Source organism: Scyliorhinus torazame, chromosome 6 (genome assembly GCF_047496885.1).
Source record: "Scyliorhinus torazame isolate Kashiwa2021f chromosome 6, sScyTor2.1, whole genome shotgun sequence".
Taxonomy (NCBI): domain Eukaryota; kingdom Metazoa; phylum Chordata; class Chondrichthyes; order Carcharhiniformes; family Scyliorhinidae; genus Scyliorhinus; species Scyliorhinus torazame.
In genome coordinates this window covers 13,193,214-13,215,917 of record NC_092712.1, presented here as the reverse complement: position 1 = coordinate 13,215,917, position 22,704 = coordinate 13,193,214, and the positions used below count along the sequence as shown (strand labels likewise).

General features: G+C 55.0%; 1 protein-coding gene across 1 annotated transcript in view; it reads right to left on the bottom strand.

Moving 5' to 3' along the window:
• Positions 1-22,704, bottom strand: part of tonsl (tonsoku-like, DNA repair protein) — a 97,672-nt gene that overhangs the window by 7,830 nt on the left and 67,138 nt on the right. The window contains exons 17-20 of the mRNA XM_072510164.1: positions 14,176-14,483; positions 5,619-5,790; positions 3,363-3,538; positions 3,133-3,206 (exon numbers count right to left, since the gene is read on the bottom strand). Coding sequence (XP_072366265.1) covers positions 3,133-3,206; positions 3,363-3,538; positions 5,619-5,790; positions 14,176-14,483 — 730 coding nt within the window. The remainder of the gene's footprint in view (positions 1-3,132; positions 3,207-3,362; positions 3,539-5,618; positions 5,791-14,175; positions 14,484-22,704) is intronic.

The following is a 22,704-nucleotide window of genomic DNA, read 5'->3' as shown; positions in this document are numbered from 1 at the left end:
GATCCTACGCGGACATCTTCAACCTCTCCTTTCTGTTCCGAGGTTCCCACCTGCTTCAAGAAGACCACCATCATACTGGTGCCAAAGAAGAACCAGGCAACGTGCCTCAATGACTACCGACCAGTGGCCCTGACTTCAGTCGTAATGAAATGCTTCGAGAGGTTGGTCATGAAGCGCATCACCTCCATACTCCCAGAACGCCTCGATCCACTGCAATTCGCATATCGCTGCAACCGGTCCACATCAGACACCATTTCCCTGGCCCTACACTCATCCCTGGAGCATCTCACCAACAAGGACTCCTGCGTTAGACTCCTATTTATTGACTACAGCTCCGCCTTCAACACCATAATCCCAGCCAAGCTCATATCAAAGCTCCAAAACCTAGGACTTGGCTCCCCACTCTGCAACTGGATCCTCGACTTTCTCACCCACAGACCACAATCAGTAAGAATGAACAACACCTCCTCCACAATAGTCCTCAACACCGGCGCCCCGCAAGGCTGCGTACTTAGCCCCCTACTCTACTCCCTGTACACACACGACTGCGTGGCAAAACTTCGTTCCAACTCCATCTACCAGTTTGCTGACGATACGACCATAGTGGGCCGGATCTCGAATAACGACGAGTCCGAATACAGGAGGGAGATAGAGAACCTAGTGGAGTGGTGTAGCGACAGCAATCTCTCCCTCAATGCCAGCAAAACTAAAGAGCTGGTCATTGACTTCAGGAAGCAAAGTACTGTACGCACCCTTGTCAGCATCAACGGGGCCGAGGTGGAGATGGTTAGCAGTTTCAAATTCCTAGGAGTGCACATCTCCAAAAATCTGTCCTGGTCCACCCACGTCGACGCTACCACCAAGAAAGCACAACAGCGCCTATACTTCCTCAGGAAACTAAGGAAATTCGGCATGTCCACATTAACCCTTACCAACTTTTACAGATGCACCATAGAAAGCATCCTCTCGGGCTGCATCACAGCCTGGTATGGCAACTGCTCGGCCCAGGACCGCAAGAAACTTCAGAGAGTCGTGAACACCGCCCAGTCCATCACACGAACCTGCCTCCCATCCATTGACTCCATCTACACCTCCCGCTGCCTGGGGAAAGCGGGCAGCATAATCAAAGATCCCTCCCACCCGGCTTACTCACTCTTCCAACTTCTTCCATCGGGCAGGAGATACAGAAGTCTGAGAACACGCACGAACAGACTCAAAAACAGCTTCTTCCCCGCTGTTACCAGACTCCGAAACGACCCTCTTATGGACTGAACTGATCTCTCCACACTGAAAAGATGTTTCACCCGATGCCTGTGTCTATGTATTTACATTGTGTATTTAGCGTATGTTCTATGTTTTTCATGTACGGAACGATCTGTTTGGACTATACACAGAATACATTCCACTGTGCCTCTGTACACGTGACAATAAATCAAAATCATTCTTCTGAACTGCAATGAATACAATTCTAATCGATTCAATCTCCCCTCTTAGTCCCGCCATCCCTGGAATCAGTCTGGTAAACCTTCGCTGCTCTCCCTCGAGCAAGAACATCCTTCCTCAGAGAAGGAGACCAAAACTGCCCACAATACTCCAGGTGTGGCCTCACCTTGGTCCTGAATAATTGCAACAAGATACTCCTGCTCCTCTGGTACCGGTGTACAAGAACATCCAGGTCTTGCTGCACAATCCCCTCTCCAAATTTATGGCCATTCAATAATAATCAAAGTGGAAAACCTCACATTTATCCAAATTATCCTGCATCTGCCATTGAGGTGTCCACTCACTCAGCCTGTCCAGATCACACTGATGGATCTCTGTACCCTCCTCACAGCTCACCCTCCCACCCAACGTGGTGTCATCTGTAAATTTGGAGACATGACATTTTGTTCCCTCATCCAAATCATTAATATATATTATGACTAGCTGGGGTCCCAGCACCGATCCCTGCGGTGCCCCACTGGTTACTGCCTTTGTTTCCTGTCTGCCAACCAGTTTTCTATCCATCCCAATACACTACCCCCAATCCCATGCACTTTAATTTTGCACGCTAATCTCTTGTGCAGGGCTTTGGTCAAAAGCCTTCTGAAAGTCTAAATACACATCCACTGGCTCCCCTTCATCAACTCTACTAGTTACATCCTCGAATGATTCCAGTAGCTTTGTCAAGCATGATTTCCCTTTTTCTCTTCACGTCCCTATAGCAACTTTTACAGTCAGTTTTATGTTCCCTGCGAGCTTACGCCTGTACTCTAATTTCTCCTTCTTAATCAATCCTTTGGTCCTTCTTTCCTGAATTCTAAGCAGCTCCCAATCCGGAGGTTTTTTCTGACCCACGCTTCTTCCTTGGATCGAATACTATCCCCAATTTCCCTGGTCAGTCATGGTTGGCCACCTTTCCCATTTTAGTTTCTCCAAAAGGACCTCAGGGCACCAGATGGGCTTTTACAACAATCTGACATCATTGCTGACACCAGCTCTTTATTCCTAAATTTTGTAGCAAATTGGAATTGAGGGAGTTAGCGGGGCAGTGGCAACGTCACCGGACTGGGCCTGCTGCCTCACAGCACTGCTGCCTCACAGCACTGGGGACCCGGCTCAATTCCAACCTCTGTGTGAGGTTTACGCATCCTCCCCGTGTCTGCGTGGGTTTCCTCCGGGTGCTCCGGTTTCCTCCCACAGTCCAAAGGTGAGCAGGTTAGGTGGGGGCTACGGGGACAGGGAGGGGGAGTGGGCCGAGGCAAGGTTGCTCTTTCAGAGGGTCGCTGCAGGCTGGATGGGCCGAATGGCCTCTTCCTGGTCTGCCATCAGGATGGACAATAAATGCCGGACGAACAAGCAATGCCCACATCGCATGGACTAAATTGCAATTCTCAAGCTGCTGGGTGGAAATTAAACTCCCGATCTTGGGGTTATTAACCCTGCACAGAAGCACTGCGAGTCGGATAGCTCAGTTGGCTAGAAGTGGTCCAGAATAACACCCAAAAGCACATTCTCGACCCTCACGCTGGCCGAGGGTGCGCGGCATCCCGGATATGAAACCATTTACATGAACATAGCTCTGACAATACTTGTCCATCGGCCGGGGGACACCAAAACGGAAGAGGGTGGTGAGATGTAAAGACAAGTTACCTGGAGAGATCTCTGACAGCATCATCAGTCAAGCGATTCGCGGAGAGGTTAAGATGGGTCAGGCAACAATCATCCTGGATACAGGTATCATAGAAAGTGAGACATTGAACAATGATAAACCAATGACCAACTGAAATTTTTAAATGGTAAAGACAACAGTGCGAAGGAGGAAGTCTAATAAATAACGTGAGCAAGTGTGGTGTCTCCCTCCACCGGTTCTCAGATCTCACCTGGGACAGGTACCTGGCTAGGTGCTCCATTAGTGGCGTGTCACCATGGGTACTGACTGTAGCTGCAAGGTCCAGGTGAGTGACGGTTTGGTGAGGAAGGTTCTGCAGGATCAGTTCTGCTCCCACTGAACCCAGAGCATTATGGGACAGGCAGAGGGTCTTCAGATGCACAGCGCCTGGGTAAAAGAGGGAAAACAGCAATCAGGCCAGTCCAGTCCAGAGGGGTTGGCGAGGGGCACGCTTATCATAGAATCATAGAATTTACAGTGCAGCAGGAGGCCATTCGGCCCATCGAGTCTGCACCGGCTCCCGGAAAGAGCACCCTACCCAAGGTCAACACCTCCACCCTATCCCCATAACCCAGTAACCCCACCCAACACTAAGGGCAATTTTGGACACTAAGGGCAATTTATCATGGCCAATCCACCTAACCTGCACATCTTTGGACTGTGGGAGGAAACCGGAGCACCCGGAGGAAACCCACGCAGACACGGGGAGGATGTGCAGACTCCGCACAGACAGTGACCCAAGCCGGAATCGAACCTGGGACCCTGGAGCTGTGAAGCAATTGTGCTATCCACAATGCTACCGCGCTGCCCCTTGCTCAGTTGGAACCCAGATTTTCAATCACACACATGAACATGTGTCCGCAACCGACCCACTTACTCACACACAGACTCATACGCAACACTGACACACACACACACACACACCAGACTGACACACACACACACACACACCAGACTGACACACACACACACACACACCAGACTGACACACACACACACCAGACTGACACACACACACACACACACCAGACTGACACACACACACACACCAGACTGACACACACACACACACACACCAGACTGACACACACACACCAGACTGACACACACACACCAGACTGACACACACACACCAGACTGACACACACACACCAGACTGACACACACACACCAGACTGACACACACACACCAGACTGACACACACACACCAGACTGACACACACACACCAGACTGACACACACACACCAGACTGACACACACACACCAGACTGACACACACACACCAGACTGACACACACACACCAGACTGACACACACACACACACCAGTCTGACACACATACACACACCAGTCTGACACACACACACACACCAGACTGACACACACACACACCAGACTGACACACACACACCAGACTGACACACACACACCAGACTGACACACACACACCAGACTGACACACACACACACCAGACTGACACACACACACACCAGACTGACACACACACACCAGACTGACACACACACACACCAGACTGACACACACACACACCAGACTGACACACACACACACCAGACTGACACACACACACACCAGTCTGACACACACACACACACCAGACTGACACACACACACACACACACCAGACTGACACACACACACCAGACTGACACACACACACACACACCAGTCTGACACACACACACACCAGACTGACACACACACACACCAGACTGACACACACACACACACCAGACTGACACACACACACACACCAGTCTGACACACACACACACCAGACTGACACACACACACACACCAGTCTGACACACACACACACACCAGTCTGACACACACACACACCAGTCTGACACACACACACACACCAGACTGACACACACACACACCAGACTGACACACACACACACCAGACTGACACACACACACACCAGACTGACACACATACACAATATGATAACCCCTGCGGGGCAGCCACAGCGAATGCTAAGTGAGCAACAACCCTGTCCAATCCATTACCATCTCGATCAGCTTGGTGACAAGTGAACCAATAACATTTGTACACATTTCCCTCGCCTTCCTTTCCGCTGGCAGGCTGATTCCATCTGCAGGCGGCACGGTAACACAGTGGCTGGCACTGTGGCTTCACAGCGCCAGGGTCACAGGTTCGATTCCCGGCTTGGGTCACTGTCTGTGCGGAGTCTGCACATCCTCCCAGTGTCTGCGTGGGTTTCCTCCGGGTGCTCCGGTTTCCTCTCAAGTCCCGAAAAACGTGCTTGTTAGGAGGATTGGACATTCTGAATTCTCCCTCAGTGTACCCGAACAGGCGCCGGAATGTGGCGACTAGGGGCTTTTCACAGTAACTTCATTGCAATGTTAATGTAAGCCTACTTATGACAATAAAGACGATTGTTATCAACTTTAACTAAATGGTCCAGGCTCTTACCTTTCATGGCCTCTCTCAACAGAAGGCGGGAATGCTGCAGAAACTTGGCCGTGAGGCCACAGGCCTGGAGGTTGAGCGTGCTCAGTAGAGGGCAGCATCTGATCAGTGAGGCTACGAACTGAGAGCTGCCGTCTCCCAAAGGATTGAGGCTGAGGTTCAACTCCTCCAGACTCTGAAATAAAGAAACTTTGAGATACCACAGAAAATATTCAAGACATTTCTCCCCTCACCAGATACATCCACTGAAAGCTGCTTGTCCAGGAAAGTGAGGCCCCTATCTGTGCAGATCAATACCTTTAAACAAGGGTGACTGTGGGAAGGCTGAGCGATTGCGAGAGGAGAATTGAGGGAACACTACTGAAGTGCTGGGGTGCTGAGAACGTCATCATTATGACCAATTGGGCCGACGAACGGCAGATGGAGTTTAATTTAGATAAATGTGAGGTGCTGCATTTTGGTCGATCGAATCAGGACAGGACCTACTCAGTTAATGGTAGGGAGTTGGGGAGAGTTATAGAACAAAGAGATCTAGGGGTACAGGTTCATAGCTCCTTGAAGGTGGAGTCGCAGGTGGACAGGGTGGTGAAGAAGGCATTCAGTATGCTAGGTTTTGTTGGTCAGAGTATCGAATACAGGAGTTGGGACGTCTTGTTGAAGTTGTACAAGACATTGGTAAGACCACACATGGAATACTGTGCAGTTCTGGTCACCCTATTATAGGAAGGATATTGTTAAACTAGAAAGAGTGCAGAAGAGATTTACGAGGATGCTACCGGGACTTGATGGTGTAGTAACCCGCACAGGACTCATCCAGCTGGGGGTGATTGTTCCCCGTGCTCAATTGGACTCAGTTAATCCAGCACTAGCATAAAAGGCCGGCAGCTGTAGAGCCAGCTAAAAAAAGGAATGAGGACCCGGTGAAGGTAACCGGGCCCTGTGCACGTACGATGCTGTTGCTGAAATAAATTACTTTTAAGAAGCTCGTTGGACTCCCTTGGCTTTATCACAGGTTGTCTGAGTTATAAGGAGAGATTGGATAGGCTGGGACTTTTTTCCCTGGAGCGTAGGAGGCTTAGGGGTGATCTTATAGAGGTCTATAAAATAATGAGGGGCAGAGATAAGGTAGATAGTCAACATCTTTCCCCAAAGGTAGAGGAGCATAAAACTAGAGGGCATAGGTTAAAACTGAGAGGGGAGAGATACAAAAGGGTCCAGAGGGGCAATTATTTCACACAGAGAGTGGTGAGTGTCTGGAACGAGCTGCCAGAGGCAGTGGTAGAGGCGGGTATAAAAAGCATTGAGACAGTTATATGGGGAAGCTGGGTATGGAGGGATACGGGCCAAATGCGGGCAATTGGGGACGAGCTCAGTGATAGAAACTGGGCGGCATGGACAGGTTGGGCCGAAGGGCCTGTTTCCGTGCTGTAAACCTCGGTGATGAAATGGGCAGAGATATGGCAGATGCAGTTTGATGTGGCAAGTGTGAAGTGATTTACTTTGGTAGAAACAACATGAGAAAGACAGCAGGAAATGAAAATGAATGAAAATGGCTTATTGTCACAAGTAGGCTTCAAATGAAGTTACTGTGAAAAGCCCCTAGTCGCCACATTCCGGCGCCTGTTCGGGGAGGCTGGTACAGTATAATGTTAACGGTATTATTTCAAGTACAATGCTAAAGCAGAAGGTCTCGGGGTACACATTTACAAATCCGTGAAGGTGGCAGTTCAAGCTGACAGGATGTACGGATTAGTAAATAGGGATATTCGATACAAAAACAAGGAAGTTATGCTAAACCTTTATAAAACTCAGCTATGGTCCCAATTAGAATAGTGTGTCCAGTCCTGGTCACCACACGTTTGGAAGGATGGGAGGGTCCTTGAGGGGGTGCGGAGGGGATTTACCCCAGTGGTTCCAGCGTCGAGGAATTGTAGTTACGTGTTTGGGTTGTAGAAGCTGGGGTCGTTCTCCTTGGGGCGAAGGAGAGTGAGGGGAGATTGGATAGAGGTATACAAGGTTATGACAGTTTTAGAGAAGGGGCAGACAGGAACAACTGTTTGCTTTAGTCATTTGAACAAGGTAAGAAGTCTCAGAACACCAGGTTCAAGCCCAACAGGATTGTTTCAAATCACTACACCTTGCTCAGGTGAAGAGGTAGGTTCCAGAAACATAGATATAGACAAAGTCAAAGATGCAAGACAATGCTTTGAATGTGAGTCTTGGCAGGTAATTAAGTCTTTACAGGTCCAGACAGGACAGGAGACTTAATTACCTGCAAAGACTCGCATTCAAAGCATTGTCGATATATATGTTTCTGGAACCCACCTCTTCATTCACCTGAGGAAGGAGCAGTGCTCCGAAAGATAGTGATTCAAAACAAACCTGTTGGACTTTAACCTGGTGTTGTGAGACTTCTCACTGTGCTCACCCCAGTCCGACGCCAGCATCTCCACATCATTTGAACAAGGAGCACGGGAGACAGATTTTACATTTCGGGCGGCAGATCCAGGGAGAATGAGAGGAGAATGCTTTTTGATGCAGCAGTTCGTAACGAGTTGGAACTCATTTCCCAGGAGGGTGGCTGAACTGGAAACAGTCACCGATTGCAAAAGGAAACAGGATGGATACAAAGGGATTAAACTCTAAGGGCTCCAGGGATTGATCAGGGATTGGTCAGGGCAGTGGCATTGACTGAATTGCAATGTGGGGAGCTAGCATTTCCTCAATGTGACGAATGGCCGCTGACTTTATGACTGGGACTCTACGGCAAATGTAACCTCTGTAGGTGCGTGATCAGGCCCCAGCTGGAGTCGGGTGTATAATTCTGAAGGTGCCAATGTCTGCAGTGAACAGGGAAGTGTAGCAGGACAATACAGAACAAACGTATGGGGAGTGGAGGAACATGCATTGTTCTGTTTAACGATAGAAAAGGTTTGAACCATTGTGCCTGTTCTGGTTCATCCAGTGCTACTTACCCAGCCATAGAACACAGAACATTACAGCGCAGTACAGGCCCTTCGGCCCTCGATGTTGCACCAACCTGTGAAACCACTCTAAAGCCCATCTACACTATTCCCTTATCGTCCATATGTCTATCCAATGACCATTTGAATGCCCTTAGTGTTGGCGAGTCCACTACTGTTGCAGGCAGGGCATTCCACTCCCTTACTACTCTCTGAGTAAAGGACCTACCTCTGACATCAGTCTTATATCCATCTCCCCTCAATTTAAAGCTATGTCCCCTCGTGCTAGACATCACCATCCGAGGAAAAAGGCTCTCACTGTCCACCCTATCTAATCCTCTGATCATCTTGTATGCCTCAATTAAGTCACCTTTAACCTTCTTCTCTCTAACGAAAACAGCCTCAAGTCCCTCAGCCTTTCCTCATAAGATCTTCCCTCCATACCAGGCAACATTCTGGTAAATCTCCTCTGCACCCTTTCCAATGCTTCCACATCCTTCCTATAATGAGGCGACCAGAATTGCACGCAATACTCCAAATGCGGCCGCACCAGAGTTTTGTACAGCTGCAACAGGACCTCATGGCTCCGAAACTCAATCCCTCTACCAATAAAATCTAACACACCGTACGCCTTCTTAACAACCCTCTCAACCTGGGTGGCAACTTTCAGGGATCTATGTACATGGACACCGAGATCTCGCTCCTCATCCACACTGCCAAGAATCTTACCATTAGCCCAGTACTCTGTCTTCCTGTTATTCCTTCCAAAATGAATCACTCCACACTTTTCTGCATTAAACTCCATTTGCCACCTCTCAGCCCAGCGCTGCAGCTTATCTATGTCCCTCTGTAACTTGTAACATCCTTCCGCACTGTCCACAACTCCACCAACTTTAGTGTCATCTGCAAATTTACTCACCCATCCTTCTACGCCCTCCTCCAGGTCATTTATAAAAATGACAAACAGCAGTGGCCCCAAAACAGGCTCACTGGTCTATAGTTACCGGGGTCGTCTCTACTCCCCTTCTTGAACAAGGGGACAACATTTGCTATCCTCCAGTCTTCTGGCACTATTCCTGTAGACAAAGATGACTTAAAGACCATAGGACCATAAGACATAGGAGTGGAAGTAAGGCCATTCGGCCCATCGAGTCCACTCCACCATTCAATCATGGCTGATTTCAACTCCATTTACCCGCTCTCTCTCCATAGCCCTTAATTCCTCGAGAAATCAAGAATTTATCAACTTCTGTCTTAAAGACACTCAACGTCCCGGCCTCCACCGCCCTCTGTGGCAATGAATTCCACAGACCTACCACTCTCTGGCTGAAGAAATTTCTCCTCATCTCTGTTCTAAAGTGACTCCCTTTTATTCTAAGGCTGTGCCCCCGGGTCCTAGTTGGAAACAACTTCCCTACATCCACCCTATCTAAGCCATTCATTATCTTGTAAGTTTCTATTAGATCTCCCCTCAACCTCCTAAACTCCAATGAATATAATCCCAGGATCCTCAGACGTTCATCGTATGTTAGGCCTACCATTCCTGGGATCATCCGTGTGAATCTCCGCTGGACCCGCTCCAGTGCCAGTATGTCCTTCCTGAGGTGTGGGGCCCAAAATTGCTCACAGTATTCTAAATGGGGCCTAACTAATGCTTTATAAAGCTTCAGAAGTACATCCCTGCTTTTATATTCCAAGCCTCTTGAGATGAATGACAACATTGCATTTGCTTTCTTAATTACGGACTCAACCTGCAAGTTTACCTTGAGAGAATCCTGGACTAGGACTCCCAAGTCCCTTTGCACTTCAGCATTATGAATTTTGTCACCGTTGAGAAAATAGTCCATGCCTCTATTCTTTTTTCCAAAGTACAAGACCTCGCACTTGCCCACGTTGAATTTCATCAGCCATTTCTTGGACCACTCTCCTAAACTGTCTAAATCTTTCTGCAGCCTCCCCACCTCCTCCATACTACCTGCCCCTCCACCTATCTTTGTATCATCGGCAAACTTAGCCAGAATGCCCCCAGTCCCGTCATCTAGATCGTTAATATATAAAGAGAACAGCTGTGGCCCCAACACTGAACCCTGCGGGACAACACTCGTCACCGGTTGCCATTCCGAAAAAGAACCTTTTATCCCAACTCTCTGCCTTCTGCCTGACAGCCAATCGTCAATCCATGTTAGTACCTTGCCTCGAATACCATGGGCCCTTATTTTACTCAGCAGTCTCCCGTGAGGCACCTTATCAAAGGCCTTTTGGAAGACAAGATAGAAAGATCAAAGCCAAAGTTCAGCAATCTCCTCCCTAGCTTCCCAGAGAATCCTCGGATAAATCCCATCCGGCCCAGGGGACTTATCTATTTTCACACTTTCCAGAATTGCTAACACCTCCTCCTTATGAACCTCAAACCCTTCTAGTCTAGTAGCCTGAATCTCAGTATTCTCCGCGACAACATTGTCTTTTTCCTGTGTGAATACAGACGAAAAATATTCATTTAGCACCTCTCCTATCTCCTCGGACTCCAAGCACAACTTCACACTACTTCCCTTGACTGGCCCTACTCTTACCCTTGTCATTCTTTTATTCCTGACATATCTATAGAAAGCTTTAGGGTTATCCTTTATCCTACCTGCCAAAGACTTCTCATGTCCCCTCCTGGCTCTTCTTAGCTCTCTCTTTAGGTCCTTCCTAGCTAACTTGTAACTCTCGAGCGCCCTGACTGAACCTTCATGTCTCATCTTTACATAAGCCTCCTCCTTCCTCTTGACAAGTGTTTCGACTGCTTTAGTAAACCACGGTTCCCTAGCTCGACCACTTCCTCCCTGCCTGACAGGTACATACTTATCAAGGACACGCAGTAGCTGTTCCTTGAACAAGCTCCACATTTCCATTGTGCCCATCCCCTGCAGTTTTCCTCTCCATCCGATGCATCCTAATTCTTGCCTCATCGCATCATAATTGCCTTTCCCTCAGATATAACTCTTGCCCTGCAGTATATACCTATCCCTTTCCATCACTAAAGTAAACGTAATCGAATTGTGGTGACTATCACCAAAGTGCTCACCTACCTCCAAATCTAACACCTGTTCTGGTTCATTACCCAGTACCAAATCCAATATGGCCTCGCCTCTCGTTGGCCTATCTACATACTGTGTCAGGAAACCCTCCTGCACACATTGGACAAAAACAGACCCATCTAAAGTACTCGAACTATAGCGTTTCCAGTCAATATTTGGAAAGTTAAAGTCCCCCATAACAACTACCCTGTTGCTTTCGCTCCGATCCAGAATCATCTTTGCAATCCTTTCCTCTACATCTCTGGAAATTTTCGGAGGCCTGTAGACAACCCCGAACAGGGTGACCTCTCCTTTCCTGGGCGAAATTCTCCGGAAACGGCGCAATGTCCGCCGACTGGCGCCCAAAATGGCGCAAATCAATCGGGCATCGCGCCGCCCCAAAGGTGCGGAATGCTCCGCATCTTTGAGGGCCGAGCCCCAACCTTAAGGGGCTAGGCCCGCGCCGGACAAATTTCCACCCCGCCAGCTGGCGGAAAAGGCCTTTGGTGCCCCGCCAGCTGGCGCGGAAATGACATCTCCGGGCGGCGCATGCGCGGGAGCGTCAGCGGCCGCTGACAGTTTCCTGCGCATGCGCAGTGGAGGGAGTCTCTTCCGCCTCCGCCATGGTGGAGACCATGGCGGAGGCGGTAGGGAAAGAGTGCCCCCACGGCACAGGCCCTCCCGTGGATCGGTGGGCCCCGATCGCGGGCCAGGCCACCGTGGGGGCACCCCCGGGGCCAGATCGCCCCGCGCCCCCCCCAGGACCCCGGAGCCCGCCCGCGCCGCCTTGTCCCGCCGGTAAGGTAGGTGGTTTAATCTACGCCGGCGGGACAGGCATTTTAGCGGCGGGCCGGAGAAACGCAGGGGGGGGCCCGCCAACCGACGCGGCGCGATTCCCGCCCCCGCCGAATATCCGGTGGTGGAGAATTCGGCAACCGGCGGGGGCGGTATTCACGCCAGCCCCCGGTATTCACGCCAGACCCGGCGGGGGGTCGGAGAATCTCGCCCCCGGTTTCTAACCTCAGCCCATACTACCTCAGTAGACGAGTCCTCATCAAACGTCCTTTCTGCCACCGTAATACTGTCCTTGACTAACAATGCCACCCCTCCCCTTCTTTTACCACCTTCCCTGAGCTTACTGAAATATCTAAACCCCGGCACCTGCAACAACCATTCCTGTCCCGGCTTTATCCATGTCTCCGAAATGGCCACAACATCGAAGTCCCAGGTACCAACCCATGCCGCAAGTTCACCCACCTTATTCCGGATGCTCCTGGCATTGAAGAAGACACATTTTAAACCACCTTCCTGCCTGCCGGTACACTCCTGCAACTTTGAAACCCTACTCATGACCTCACTACTCTCAACCTCCTGTATACTGGAGCTACAATTCAGGTTCCCAAGCCCCTGCTGAACTATAGTTTAAACCCTCCCGAAGAGCATTAGCAAATTTCCCCCCCAGGATATTGGTACCCCTCTGGTCCAGGTGTAGACCATCCCGTTTGTAGAGGTCCCACCGACCCCAGAATGGGCCCCAATTATCCAGAAATCTGAAACCCTCCCTCCTGCACCATCCCTGTAGCCATGTGTTCCAACTCCTCTCGCTCCCTATTCCTCTTCTCGCTATCACATGCCTGTTCTGGTTCACCCAGCGCTACTTACCCAGCCTTTACCCCATAAACCCTACAAAGACCCTCTCCAGCGATAATTCACCAATTCCCCCTGGATTGTCTCGATTGAACCTCCAGCAGACTCTTAATGCATTCCCGATCCTCACTGCGTAAAAGGTTTCTCCCCTCATCTCCACCACTCCTTTGGCCAATGACCTCAAATCTGTGCCCTCTCGTTCCAGGTCCTTCCACCAATAGGAACAGTATCTCCTCGTCTACTCTGTCCAGCCCCCTCATGATTTTGAACATCTCTATCCAATCTCCTCTCAACCTCCTTCTCTCCAAGCGGAACGGCCCCGACCTCGCCGATCTCTCCTCATCACTGAAGTTCCTCGCCCCGGGAATGATTTCCGCTCTCTCTCCAAAGCCTTCACATCCTTCCCAAAGTGTAAAAACAGAGCAACCACCTCTCAGTAGGGGGGCCTCAGGGTCCATCAGAGTCGACAGGGAGGGGCAGTCTCCAGAAGAAGGGAACATCAATCGAAGATTGTCACCGTCAGACCAGATCAAGAATCTGGGAGAAGTGTCTTCACATAGGCAGTGGTGAGAACGTGGAACTTGGAGCGGCTGAAGTAGAGCATTGATGGATTTGAGTGGAAGCTTGTGCGGACATGAATCTGAAGGGAATAGATCTGGGGGGTAAGGTGCGAAGCGGTCATTGTAGTGGGAAGAGGTTTGTGTGGAGTATAAACACTAGATTTGACGGCTTGGGTTGACTGGCTTGTTTCGGTGGTTTACATTCTGTGTCCATCTTTCCTCCACTGCTGCAGAACTAAACATGTAATTCTCAAGTTACACAGAACAATCTACAGTCTTTCAGTAAGTGTAGCAGCACCAAAAAATCAGCACCAATCAGATAGACACTCACCTGAAAGGGGGAGTCCCTGGAGGGCGTGCTGGGGTCACACAGCTTCCTCAGGCCTTCATGTGTGATGCGGTTGGATGACAGGTCCAGCAGGGTCAGGTTGGGCATGGTGACCAGGCTGGCCAGCAGCTCGTCCGTGGCATCGTCGCCGAGGCGGTTGGCAGAGAGGCAGAGTCGGCGGGTGGCCGTCTGGAACTTGAGGGCCCGCAGGATGGGGGTCAGCTGCTCCTTGTTCAAGGACAAGTTGGATAATCGGAAGCAGGTACTGCTCTCCTGGGCCTCACACGCCCTCAGCACCAGCCCATTGACAGCTAGAGGAAGGGAGACGTCCCAGAAAGGGGACAAACGATGGAACATTACACAGAATCAACAACCGAGAAACCACCGCAAAGAGCCCACAGGATCAGAGAGCGAGCAAGAGAGAGAGCGCGCGCGCGAGAGAGAGAGAGAGAGAGAGAGAGAGAGAGAGAGAGAGAGAGAGAGAGAGAGAGAGAGGAGAGAGAGAGAGAGAGAGAGCGAGGGCGCACGAGAGAGAGCGCACGAGAGAGAGAGAGAGAGAGAGAGCGCACAAGAGCGAGAGAGAGCGTGCGCGAGAGAGCGCGAGAGAGAGCGCGCGAGACAGAAAGAGCGCACGAGAGAGCCAGAGAGAGGACGTGCGAGAGAGAAAGCGCACAAGAGAGGAGAGCGCGCGAGAGAGAGAGAGCGCGCGTGCGCACGATAGAGCGCGGGGAGAGCAGGAGAGAGTGGGCGTGAGAGAGCGCGCGCGAGAGAGAGAGCGCGAGAGAGAGAGCGCAAGAGAGAGAGCGCAAGAGAGAGCGCGAGAGAGAGAGAGAGCGCTAGAGAGAGCGAGAGAGCGCGACGAGAGAGAGAGAGCGAGAGAGGAGAGAGAGCGGAGAGCGGCGAGAGAGAGAGAGAGAGAGCGCGAGAGAGAGAGCGCGAGAGAGAGAGAGAGCGCGAGAGAGAGCGCGAGAGAGAGAGAGAGCGCGAGAGAGAGAGAGAGCGCGAGAGAGAGAGAGAGCGCGAGAGAGAGAGAGAGCGCGAGAGAGAGCGCGAGAGAGAGAGAGAGAGCGTGAGAGAGAGAGAGAGAGAGCGCACGAGGGAGAGCGCGCGAGAGGGGAGAGCGCCGAGAGAGAGAGGGTGCGCGAGAGAGGGTGCACGAGAGAGAGCGCGAGAGAGAGCGCGCGAGACAGAAAGAGAGAGCCAGAGAGAAAGCGCACAAGAGAGAGAGCGCGCGAGAGAGAGCGAGCGTGTGCGAGAGAGAGCGCGCGAGACAGAAAGAGCGCGAGAGAGAGAGAGAGCGCACGAGACAGAGCACGCGCGAGTGAGAAAGCGCACGAGAGAGAGCACGCGAGAGAGAGCGAGAGAGAGGAGAGCGTGCGCGAGAGAGGCGCGCGCGAGACAGAAAAAGCGCGTGAGAGCGCGACTGAGAGAGCGCGAGAGAGAGAGCGCGAGAGAGAGAGAGAGCGCGAGAGAGAGAGAGAGCGCGAGAGAGAGAGAGAGCGCGAGAGAGCACGAGAGAGAGAGCGCGAGAGAGAGAGCGCAAGAGAGAGAGAGCGCGAGAGAGAGAGAGCGCGAGAGAGAGAGCGCGCGAGAGAGAGAGAGCGCGAGAGAGAGAGCGCGAGAGAGAGAGCGCGAGAGAGAGAGAGCGCGAGAGAGAGGAGCGCGAGAGAGAGAGCGAGAGCGCGAGAGAGAGGCGCGAGAGAGAGAGAGCGCGGAGAGAGAGAGCGCGAGAGAGAGAGCGCGAGAGAGAGAGAGCGCGAGAGGAGAGAGAGCGCGAGAGGGAGAGCGCGCGAGAGGGAGAGCGCACGAGAGAGGGCGCACGAGAGAGAGAGCGTGCGCGAGAGAGAGTGCGCGAGACAGAAAGAGCGAGATAGAGAGATAGCCAGAGAGAAAGCGCACAAGAGAGAGAGCGCGCGAGAGAGAGCGAGCGTGTGCGAGAGAGAGCGCGCGAGACAGAAAGAGCGCGAGAGAGAGAGCGCACGAGAGAGAGCACGCGCGAGTGAGAAAGCGCACAAGAGCACGCGAGAGAGAGAGAGCGAGCGTGCGCGAGAGAGAGAGCACGAGAGAGAGCGCGCGCGCGAGAGAGAGAGAAAGAGAGAGAGTGCGAGCGAGAGAGCACGCGTGAGAGAGCACGAGAGAGAGCGCGCGAGACAGAAAGAGCGCGAGAGAGAGAGCGCACGAGAGAGAGCACGCGCGAGTGAGAAAGCGCACAAGAGAGAGAGAGCACGCGAGAGAGGAGAGAAGCGAGCGTTGCGCGAGAGAGCACGAGAGAGAGAGCGCGCGCGCGAGAGAGAGAGAGAGAGAGCGAGCGAGAGAGCACGCGTGAGAGAGAGAGAGCACGAGAGAGAGAGAGCGCGCGCACGATAGAGCGCGGGAGAGAGCGCGCGAGAGAGAGAGAGCGAGCGTGCGCGAGAGAGCGAGCGCGAGAGAGAGCGCGCGAGAGAGAGAGAGAGAGCGAGCGAGAGAGCACGTGCGAGAGAGCGCGCGTGAGAGAGAGAGAGCGTGCGCACGATAGAGCGCGGGAGAGGAGAGAAGCGCGCGAGAGAGAGAGAGCGCGCGAGAGAGAGAGCACGCGAGAGCGAGAGAGAGAGAGAGAGCGCGAGAGAGAGCGCGTGAAAGAGAGAGAAAGAGCGCGAGACCGAGAGAGAGCGCGCGAGACCAGAAAGAGCGAGATAGAGAGAGAGCCAGAGAGAAAGCGCACAAGAGAGAGAGCGCGCGAGAGAGAGCGAGCGTGTGCGAGAGAGCGCGCGAGACAGAAAGAGCGCGAGAGAGAGAGAGAGAGCGCACGAGAGAGAGCACGCGCGAGTGAGAAAGCGCACAAGAGAGAGCACGCGAGCGAGAGAGAGCGAGCGGTGGCGCGCGAGAGAGAGAGCACGAAGGAGAGCGCGCGCAGCAGCGCGAGAGAGAGAGCGAGCGAGAGAGCACGCGTGAGAGAGAGAGCACGAGAGAGAGAGCGCACGCGAGAGAGAGATGAGAGAGAGAGCGTGCCGCACGATAGAGCGCGGGGAGAGAGCGCGCGAGAGAGAGAGAGAGAGCGAGCTGTGCGCGAGAGAGCGAGCGTGCGCGAGAGAGAGAGCGAGCGCGAGAAAGATAGAGTGTGCGCGCGAGAGAGAGAGCGAGCGAGAGAGCGCGCGTGAGAGAGAGAGAGAGCGTGCGCACGATAGAGCGCGGGGAGAGCAGGAGAGAGCACGCGAGAGCGAGAGAGAGCGCGCGCGAGAGAGAGAAGCGCGTGAAAGAGAGAGAGAAAGAGCGCGTGAAAGAGAGAGAGAAAGAGCGCGAGACCGAGAGAGCGTGCGCGAGAGAGAGCGCGCGAGACAGAAAGAGCGTGAGAGAGCGAGAGGGAGCACGAGAGAGCACGCGCGAGAGAAAGCGCAAAAGAGAGAGAGCGAGAGCGCGAGAGAGAGCGCGCGCGAGAGAGAGCACGCGCGAGAGAGAGCACGCGCGAGAGAGAGCACGCGCGAGAGAGAGCACGCGAGAGAGAGAGCACGCGAGAGAAAGCGCACGAGAGAGAGCACGCGAGAGAAAGCGCACGAGAGAGAGCTCGCGAGAGAGCGCACGAGACAGAGAAAGTGTGAGAGAGAGCGCACGACTGCGCGAGAGAGGAGTACGCGCGCGAGAGAGAGAGAGAGAGAGCATGCGCACGAGAGAGAGAGAGAGCGCGCGCGCGCGAGAGAGAGCGAGCGAGAGAGCACGCGTGAGAGAGAGAGCACGAGAGAGAGAGCGCGGCGCGGAGAGAGAGGAGGGAGAGAGAGAGAGAGCATGCGCACGATAGAGCGCGGGAGAGAGCGCGCGAGAGAGAGCGAGCGTGCGCGAGAGAGCGAGAGCGAGCGCGAGAAAGAGAGAGCGCGCGAGAGAGAGCGAGCGAGAGAGCACGTGCGAGAGAGAGAGAGCGCGCGAGAGAGAGCATGCGCGCGAGAGAGCACGTGCGAGTGAGAAAGCGCACAAGAGAGAGCACGCGAGAGAGAGAGAGCGAGCTGTGCGCGAGAGAGAGAGAGAGAGATGTGCGGCGCGAGAGAGAGAGAGCGAGCGAGAACGCGTGAGAGAGAGCACGAGAGAGAGCGCGCACGCGAGAGAGAGAGAGAGAGAGGCGTGCGCACGATAGAGCGCGGGGAGAGCGCGCGCGAGAGAGAGAGCGAGCGTGCGCGAGAGAGAGGCGAGCGGTGCGCGAGAAAGAGAGAGCGTGCGCGCGAGAGAGAGAGAGCGAGCGAGGCGAGAGAGAGCGCGCGTGAGAGAGAGAGAGAGAGAGCGTGCGCACGATAGAGCGCGGGAGAGCAGGAGAGAGCGCGCGAGAGAGAGAGAGAGCGCGAGAGAGAGAGAGAGCGCGCGCGAGGAGAGAGAGCGCGTGAAAGAGAGAGAGAAAGAGCGCGAGACCGAGAGAGCGTGCGCGAGAGAGAGCGCGCGAGACAGAAAGAGCGCGAGAGAGCGAGAGGGAGCACGAGAGAGCACGCGCAGAGAGAAAGCGCAAAAGAGAGCGAGAGCGCGAGAGAGAGAGCGCACGAGAGAGAGCACGCGCGAGTGAGAAAGCGCACAAGAGAGAGCACGCGAGAGAGAGAGAGCGAGCGTGTGCGCGAGAGAGAGAGAGAGAGAGAGTGCGCGCCGCGAGAGAGAGAGAGCGAGCGAGAACGCGTGAGAGAGAGCACGAGAGAGAGCGCGCACGCGAGAGAGAGAGAGAGAGAGCGTGCGCACGATAGAGCGCGGGAGAGCGCGCCGCGAGAGAGAGAGAGCGAGCGTGCGCGAGAGAGAGAGCGAGCGTGCGCGAGAAAGAGAGAGCGTGCGCGCGAGAGAGAGAGCGAGCGAGGCGAGAGAGCGCGCGTGAGAGAGAGAGAGAGAGAGCGTGCGCACGATAGAGCGCGGGAGAGCAGGAGAGAGCGCGCGAGAGAGAGAGAGAGAGAGAGAGAGAGCGCGCGAGAGAGAGAGCGCTGCGCGCGAGAGAGAGCGAGCGCGTGAACGAGAGAGAGAAAGAGCGCGAGACCGAGAGAGCAGTGCGCGAGAGAGAGCGCGCGAGACAGAAAGAGCGCGAGAGAGCGAGAGGGAGCACGAGAGAGCACGCGCGAGAGAAAGCGCAAAAGAGAGCGAGAGCGCGAGAGAGAGAGCGCACGAGAGAGAGCACGCGCGAGTGAGAAAGCGCACAAGGAGAGAGCACGCGAGAGAGAGAGAGCGAGCGTGCGCGAGAGAGCACGAGAGAGAGCGCGGCGCGCGATAGAGAGAGCGAGCGAGAGAGCACGCGTGAGAGAGAGAGCACGAGAGAGAGCGCGCGAGACAGAAAGAGCGCGAGAGAGAGAGCGCACGAGAGAGAGCACGCGCGAGTGAGAAAGCGCACAAGAGAGAGAGAGCACGCGCGAGTGAGAAAGCGCACAAGAGAGAGAGAGCACGCGCGAGAGAGAGAGCGAGCGTGCGCGAGAGAGCACGAGAGAGAGAGAGCGCGCGCGAGAGAGAGAGAGAGAGAGAGCGAGCGAGAGAGCACGCGTGAGAGAGAGAGAGCACGAGACGAGAGAGAGAGAGAGAGAGAGCGTGCGCACGATAGAGCGCGGGGAGAGAGCGCGCGAGAGAGAGAGAGCGAGCGGTGCGCGAGAGAGCGAGCACGAGAGAGAGCGCGCGCGCGAGAGAGAGAGAGAGAGAGCGAGCGAGAGAGCACGCGTGAGAGAGAGAGCACGAGAGAGAGCGCGCGAGACAGAAAGAGCGCGAGAGAGAAAGCGCACGAGAGAGAGCACGCGCGAGTGAGAAAGCGCACAAGAGAGAGAGAGCACGCGAGAGAGAGAGAGCGAGCGTGCGCGAGAGAGCACGAGAGAGAGAGCGCGCGCGCGAGAGAGAGAGAGAGCGAGCGAGAGAGCACGCGTGAGAGAGAGAGCACGAGAGAGAGAGAGAGAGAGAGAGAGCGTGCGCACGATAGAGCGCGGCAGAGAGCGCGCGAGAGAGAGAGAGCGAGCGTGCGCGAGAGAGCGAGCGCGAGAGAGAGAGCGCGCGAGAGAGAGAGAGAGAGAGCGAGAGAGCACGTGCGAGAGAGCGCGCGTGAGAGAGAGAGAGCGTGCGCACGATAGAGCGCGGGGAGAGCAGGAGAGAGCGCGCGAGAGAGAGAGCACGCGAGAGCGAGAGAGAGAGCGCTGAGAGAGAGAGAGCGCGTGAAAGAGAGAGAGAAAGAGCGCGAGACCGAGAGAGCGTGTGCGAGAGAGAGAGCGCGCGAGACAGAAAGAGCGAGATAGAGAGAGAGCCAGAGAGAAAGCGCACAAGAGAGAGAGCGCGCGAGAGAGAGCGAGCGTGTGCGAGAGAGCGCGCGAGACAGAAAGAGCGCGAGAGAGAGAGAGAGAGCGCACGAGAGAGAGCACGCGCGAGTGAGAAAGCGCACAAGAGAGAGCACGCGAGAGAGAGAGCGAGCGTGCGCGAGAGAGAGAGCACGAGAGAGAGCGCTGCGGCGCGAGCGAGAGAGAGGGAGCGAGCGAGAGAGCACGCTGAGAGAGAGAGAGCACGAGAGAGAGGAGAGCGCACGCGAGAGAGAGAGAGAGCGTGCGCACGATAGAGCGCGGGAGAGAGCGCGCGAGAGAGAGAGAGAGCGAGCGTGCGCGAGAGAGAGAGCGAGCAGTGCGCGAGAGAGAGAGCGAGCGCAAGAAAGAGAGAGCGTGCGCGCGAGAGAGAGAGCGAGCGAGAGAGAGCGCGTGAGAGAGAGAGAGAGAGAGAGCGTGCGCACGATAGAGCGCGGGAGAGCGAGGAGAGAGCGCGCGAGAGAGAGAGAGCGCGAGAGAGAGCACGCGAGAGCGAGAGAGAGAGAGCGCGGCGCGAGAGAGAGAGAGCGCGTGAGAGAGAGAAAGAGCGCGAGACCGAGAGAGCGGTGCGCGAGAGGAGAGCGCGCGAGACAGAAAGAGCGTGAGAGAGCGAGAGGGAGCACGAGAGAGCACGCGCGAGAGAAAGCGCAAAAGAGAGCGAGAGCGCGAGAGAGAGCGCGCGCGAGAGAGAGCACGCGCGAGAGAGAGCACGCGCGAGAGAGAGCACGCGCGAGAGAGAGAGAGCACGCGAGAGAAAGCGCACGAGAGAGAGCTCGCGAGAGAGCGCACGAGACAGAGAAAGTGTGAGAGAGAGCGCACCAACTGCGCGAGAGAGGAGTACGCGCGCGCGCGAGAGAGAGAGAGAGCATGCGCACGAGAGAGAGAGAGAGAGAGAGAGAGCGCAAGAGTGAGAGGGCGCGAGAGAGAGAGGGCGCGAGAGAGAGAGGGCGCGAGAGAGAGAGGGCGCGAGAGAGAGAGGGCGCGAGAGAGAGAGAGAGAGAGAGAGAGAGAGAGAGAGAGCGGGTGCGAGCGAGGGAGAGAGAGCGCGCGAGAAAGAGCGCGCGAGAGAGAGAGAGAGAGCGAGAGCGCGCGAGAGAGAGAGAGAGAGAGAGAGCGAGAGCGCAAGAGAGAGAGGGCGCGAGAGAGAGAGGGCGCGCGCGAGAGAGAGGCGCGAGAGAGAGGGCGCGAGAGAGAGGGCGCGAGAGAGAGGGCGCGAGAGAGAGGGCGCGAGAGAGAGGGCGCGAGAGAGAGGGCGCGAGAGAGAGGGCGCGAGAGAGAGGGCGCGAGAGAGAGGGCGCGAGAGAGAGGGGCGCGAGAGAGAGGGCGCGAGAGAGAGGGCGCGAGAGAGAGAGCACGAGAGAGAGAGCACGCGAGAGAAAGCGCACGAGAGAGAGCTCGCGAGAGAGCGCACGAGACAGAGAAAGTGTGAGAGAGAGCGCACGACTGCGCGAGAGAGGAGTACGCGCGCGCGAGAGAGAGAGAGAGAGAGCATGCGCACGAGAGAGAGAGAGAGAGAGAGAGAGAGCGCAAGGAGTGAGAGGGCGCGAGAGAGAGAGGGCGCGAGAGAGAGAGGGCGCGAGAGAGAGAGAGAGAGAGAGAGAGCGGGTGCGAGCGAGGGAGAGAGAGCGCGCGAGAAAGAGCGCGCGAGAGAGAGCGCGCGAGAGAGAGAGAGAGAGAGAGCGAGAGCGCGCGAGAGAGAGAGAGAGAGCGAGAGCGCAAGAGAGAGAGGGCGCGAGAGAGAGGGCGCGAGAGAGAGGGCGCGAGAGAGAGGGCGCGAGAGAGAGGGCGCGAGAGAGAGGGCGCGAGAGAGAGGGCGCGAGAGAGAGGGCGCGAGAGAGAGGGCGCGAGAGAGAGGGCGCGAGAGAGAGGGCGCGAGAGAGAGGGCGCGAGAGAGAGGGCGCGAGAGAGAGGGCGCGAGAGAGAGGGCGCGAGGAGAGAGGGCGCGAGAGAGAGGGCGCGAGAGAGAGGGCGCGAGAGAGAGAGCACGAGAGAGAGAGCACGAGAGAGAGGAGAGCACGAGAGAGAGAGCGCCGAGAGAGAGAGAGCGCGAGATAGAGAGAGCGCGAGAGAGATAGAGAGCGCGAGAGATAAAGAGCGCGAGAGAGATAGAGAGCGCGAGAGAGATAGAGAGCGCGAGAGAGAGCGCGCAAGAGAAACCGGCGCGAGAGAGAGCGCGCGAGCGCGAGAGAGAGCGCGCGAGAGAGCGCGAGAGAGAGCGCGAGAGAGAGCGCGAGAGAGAGCGCGAGAGAGAGCGCGAGAGAGAGAGAGCGCGAGA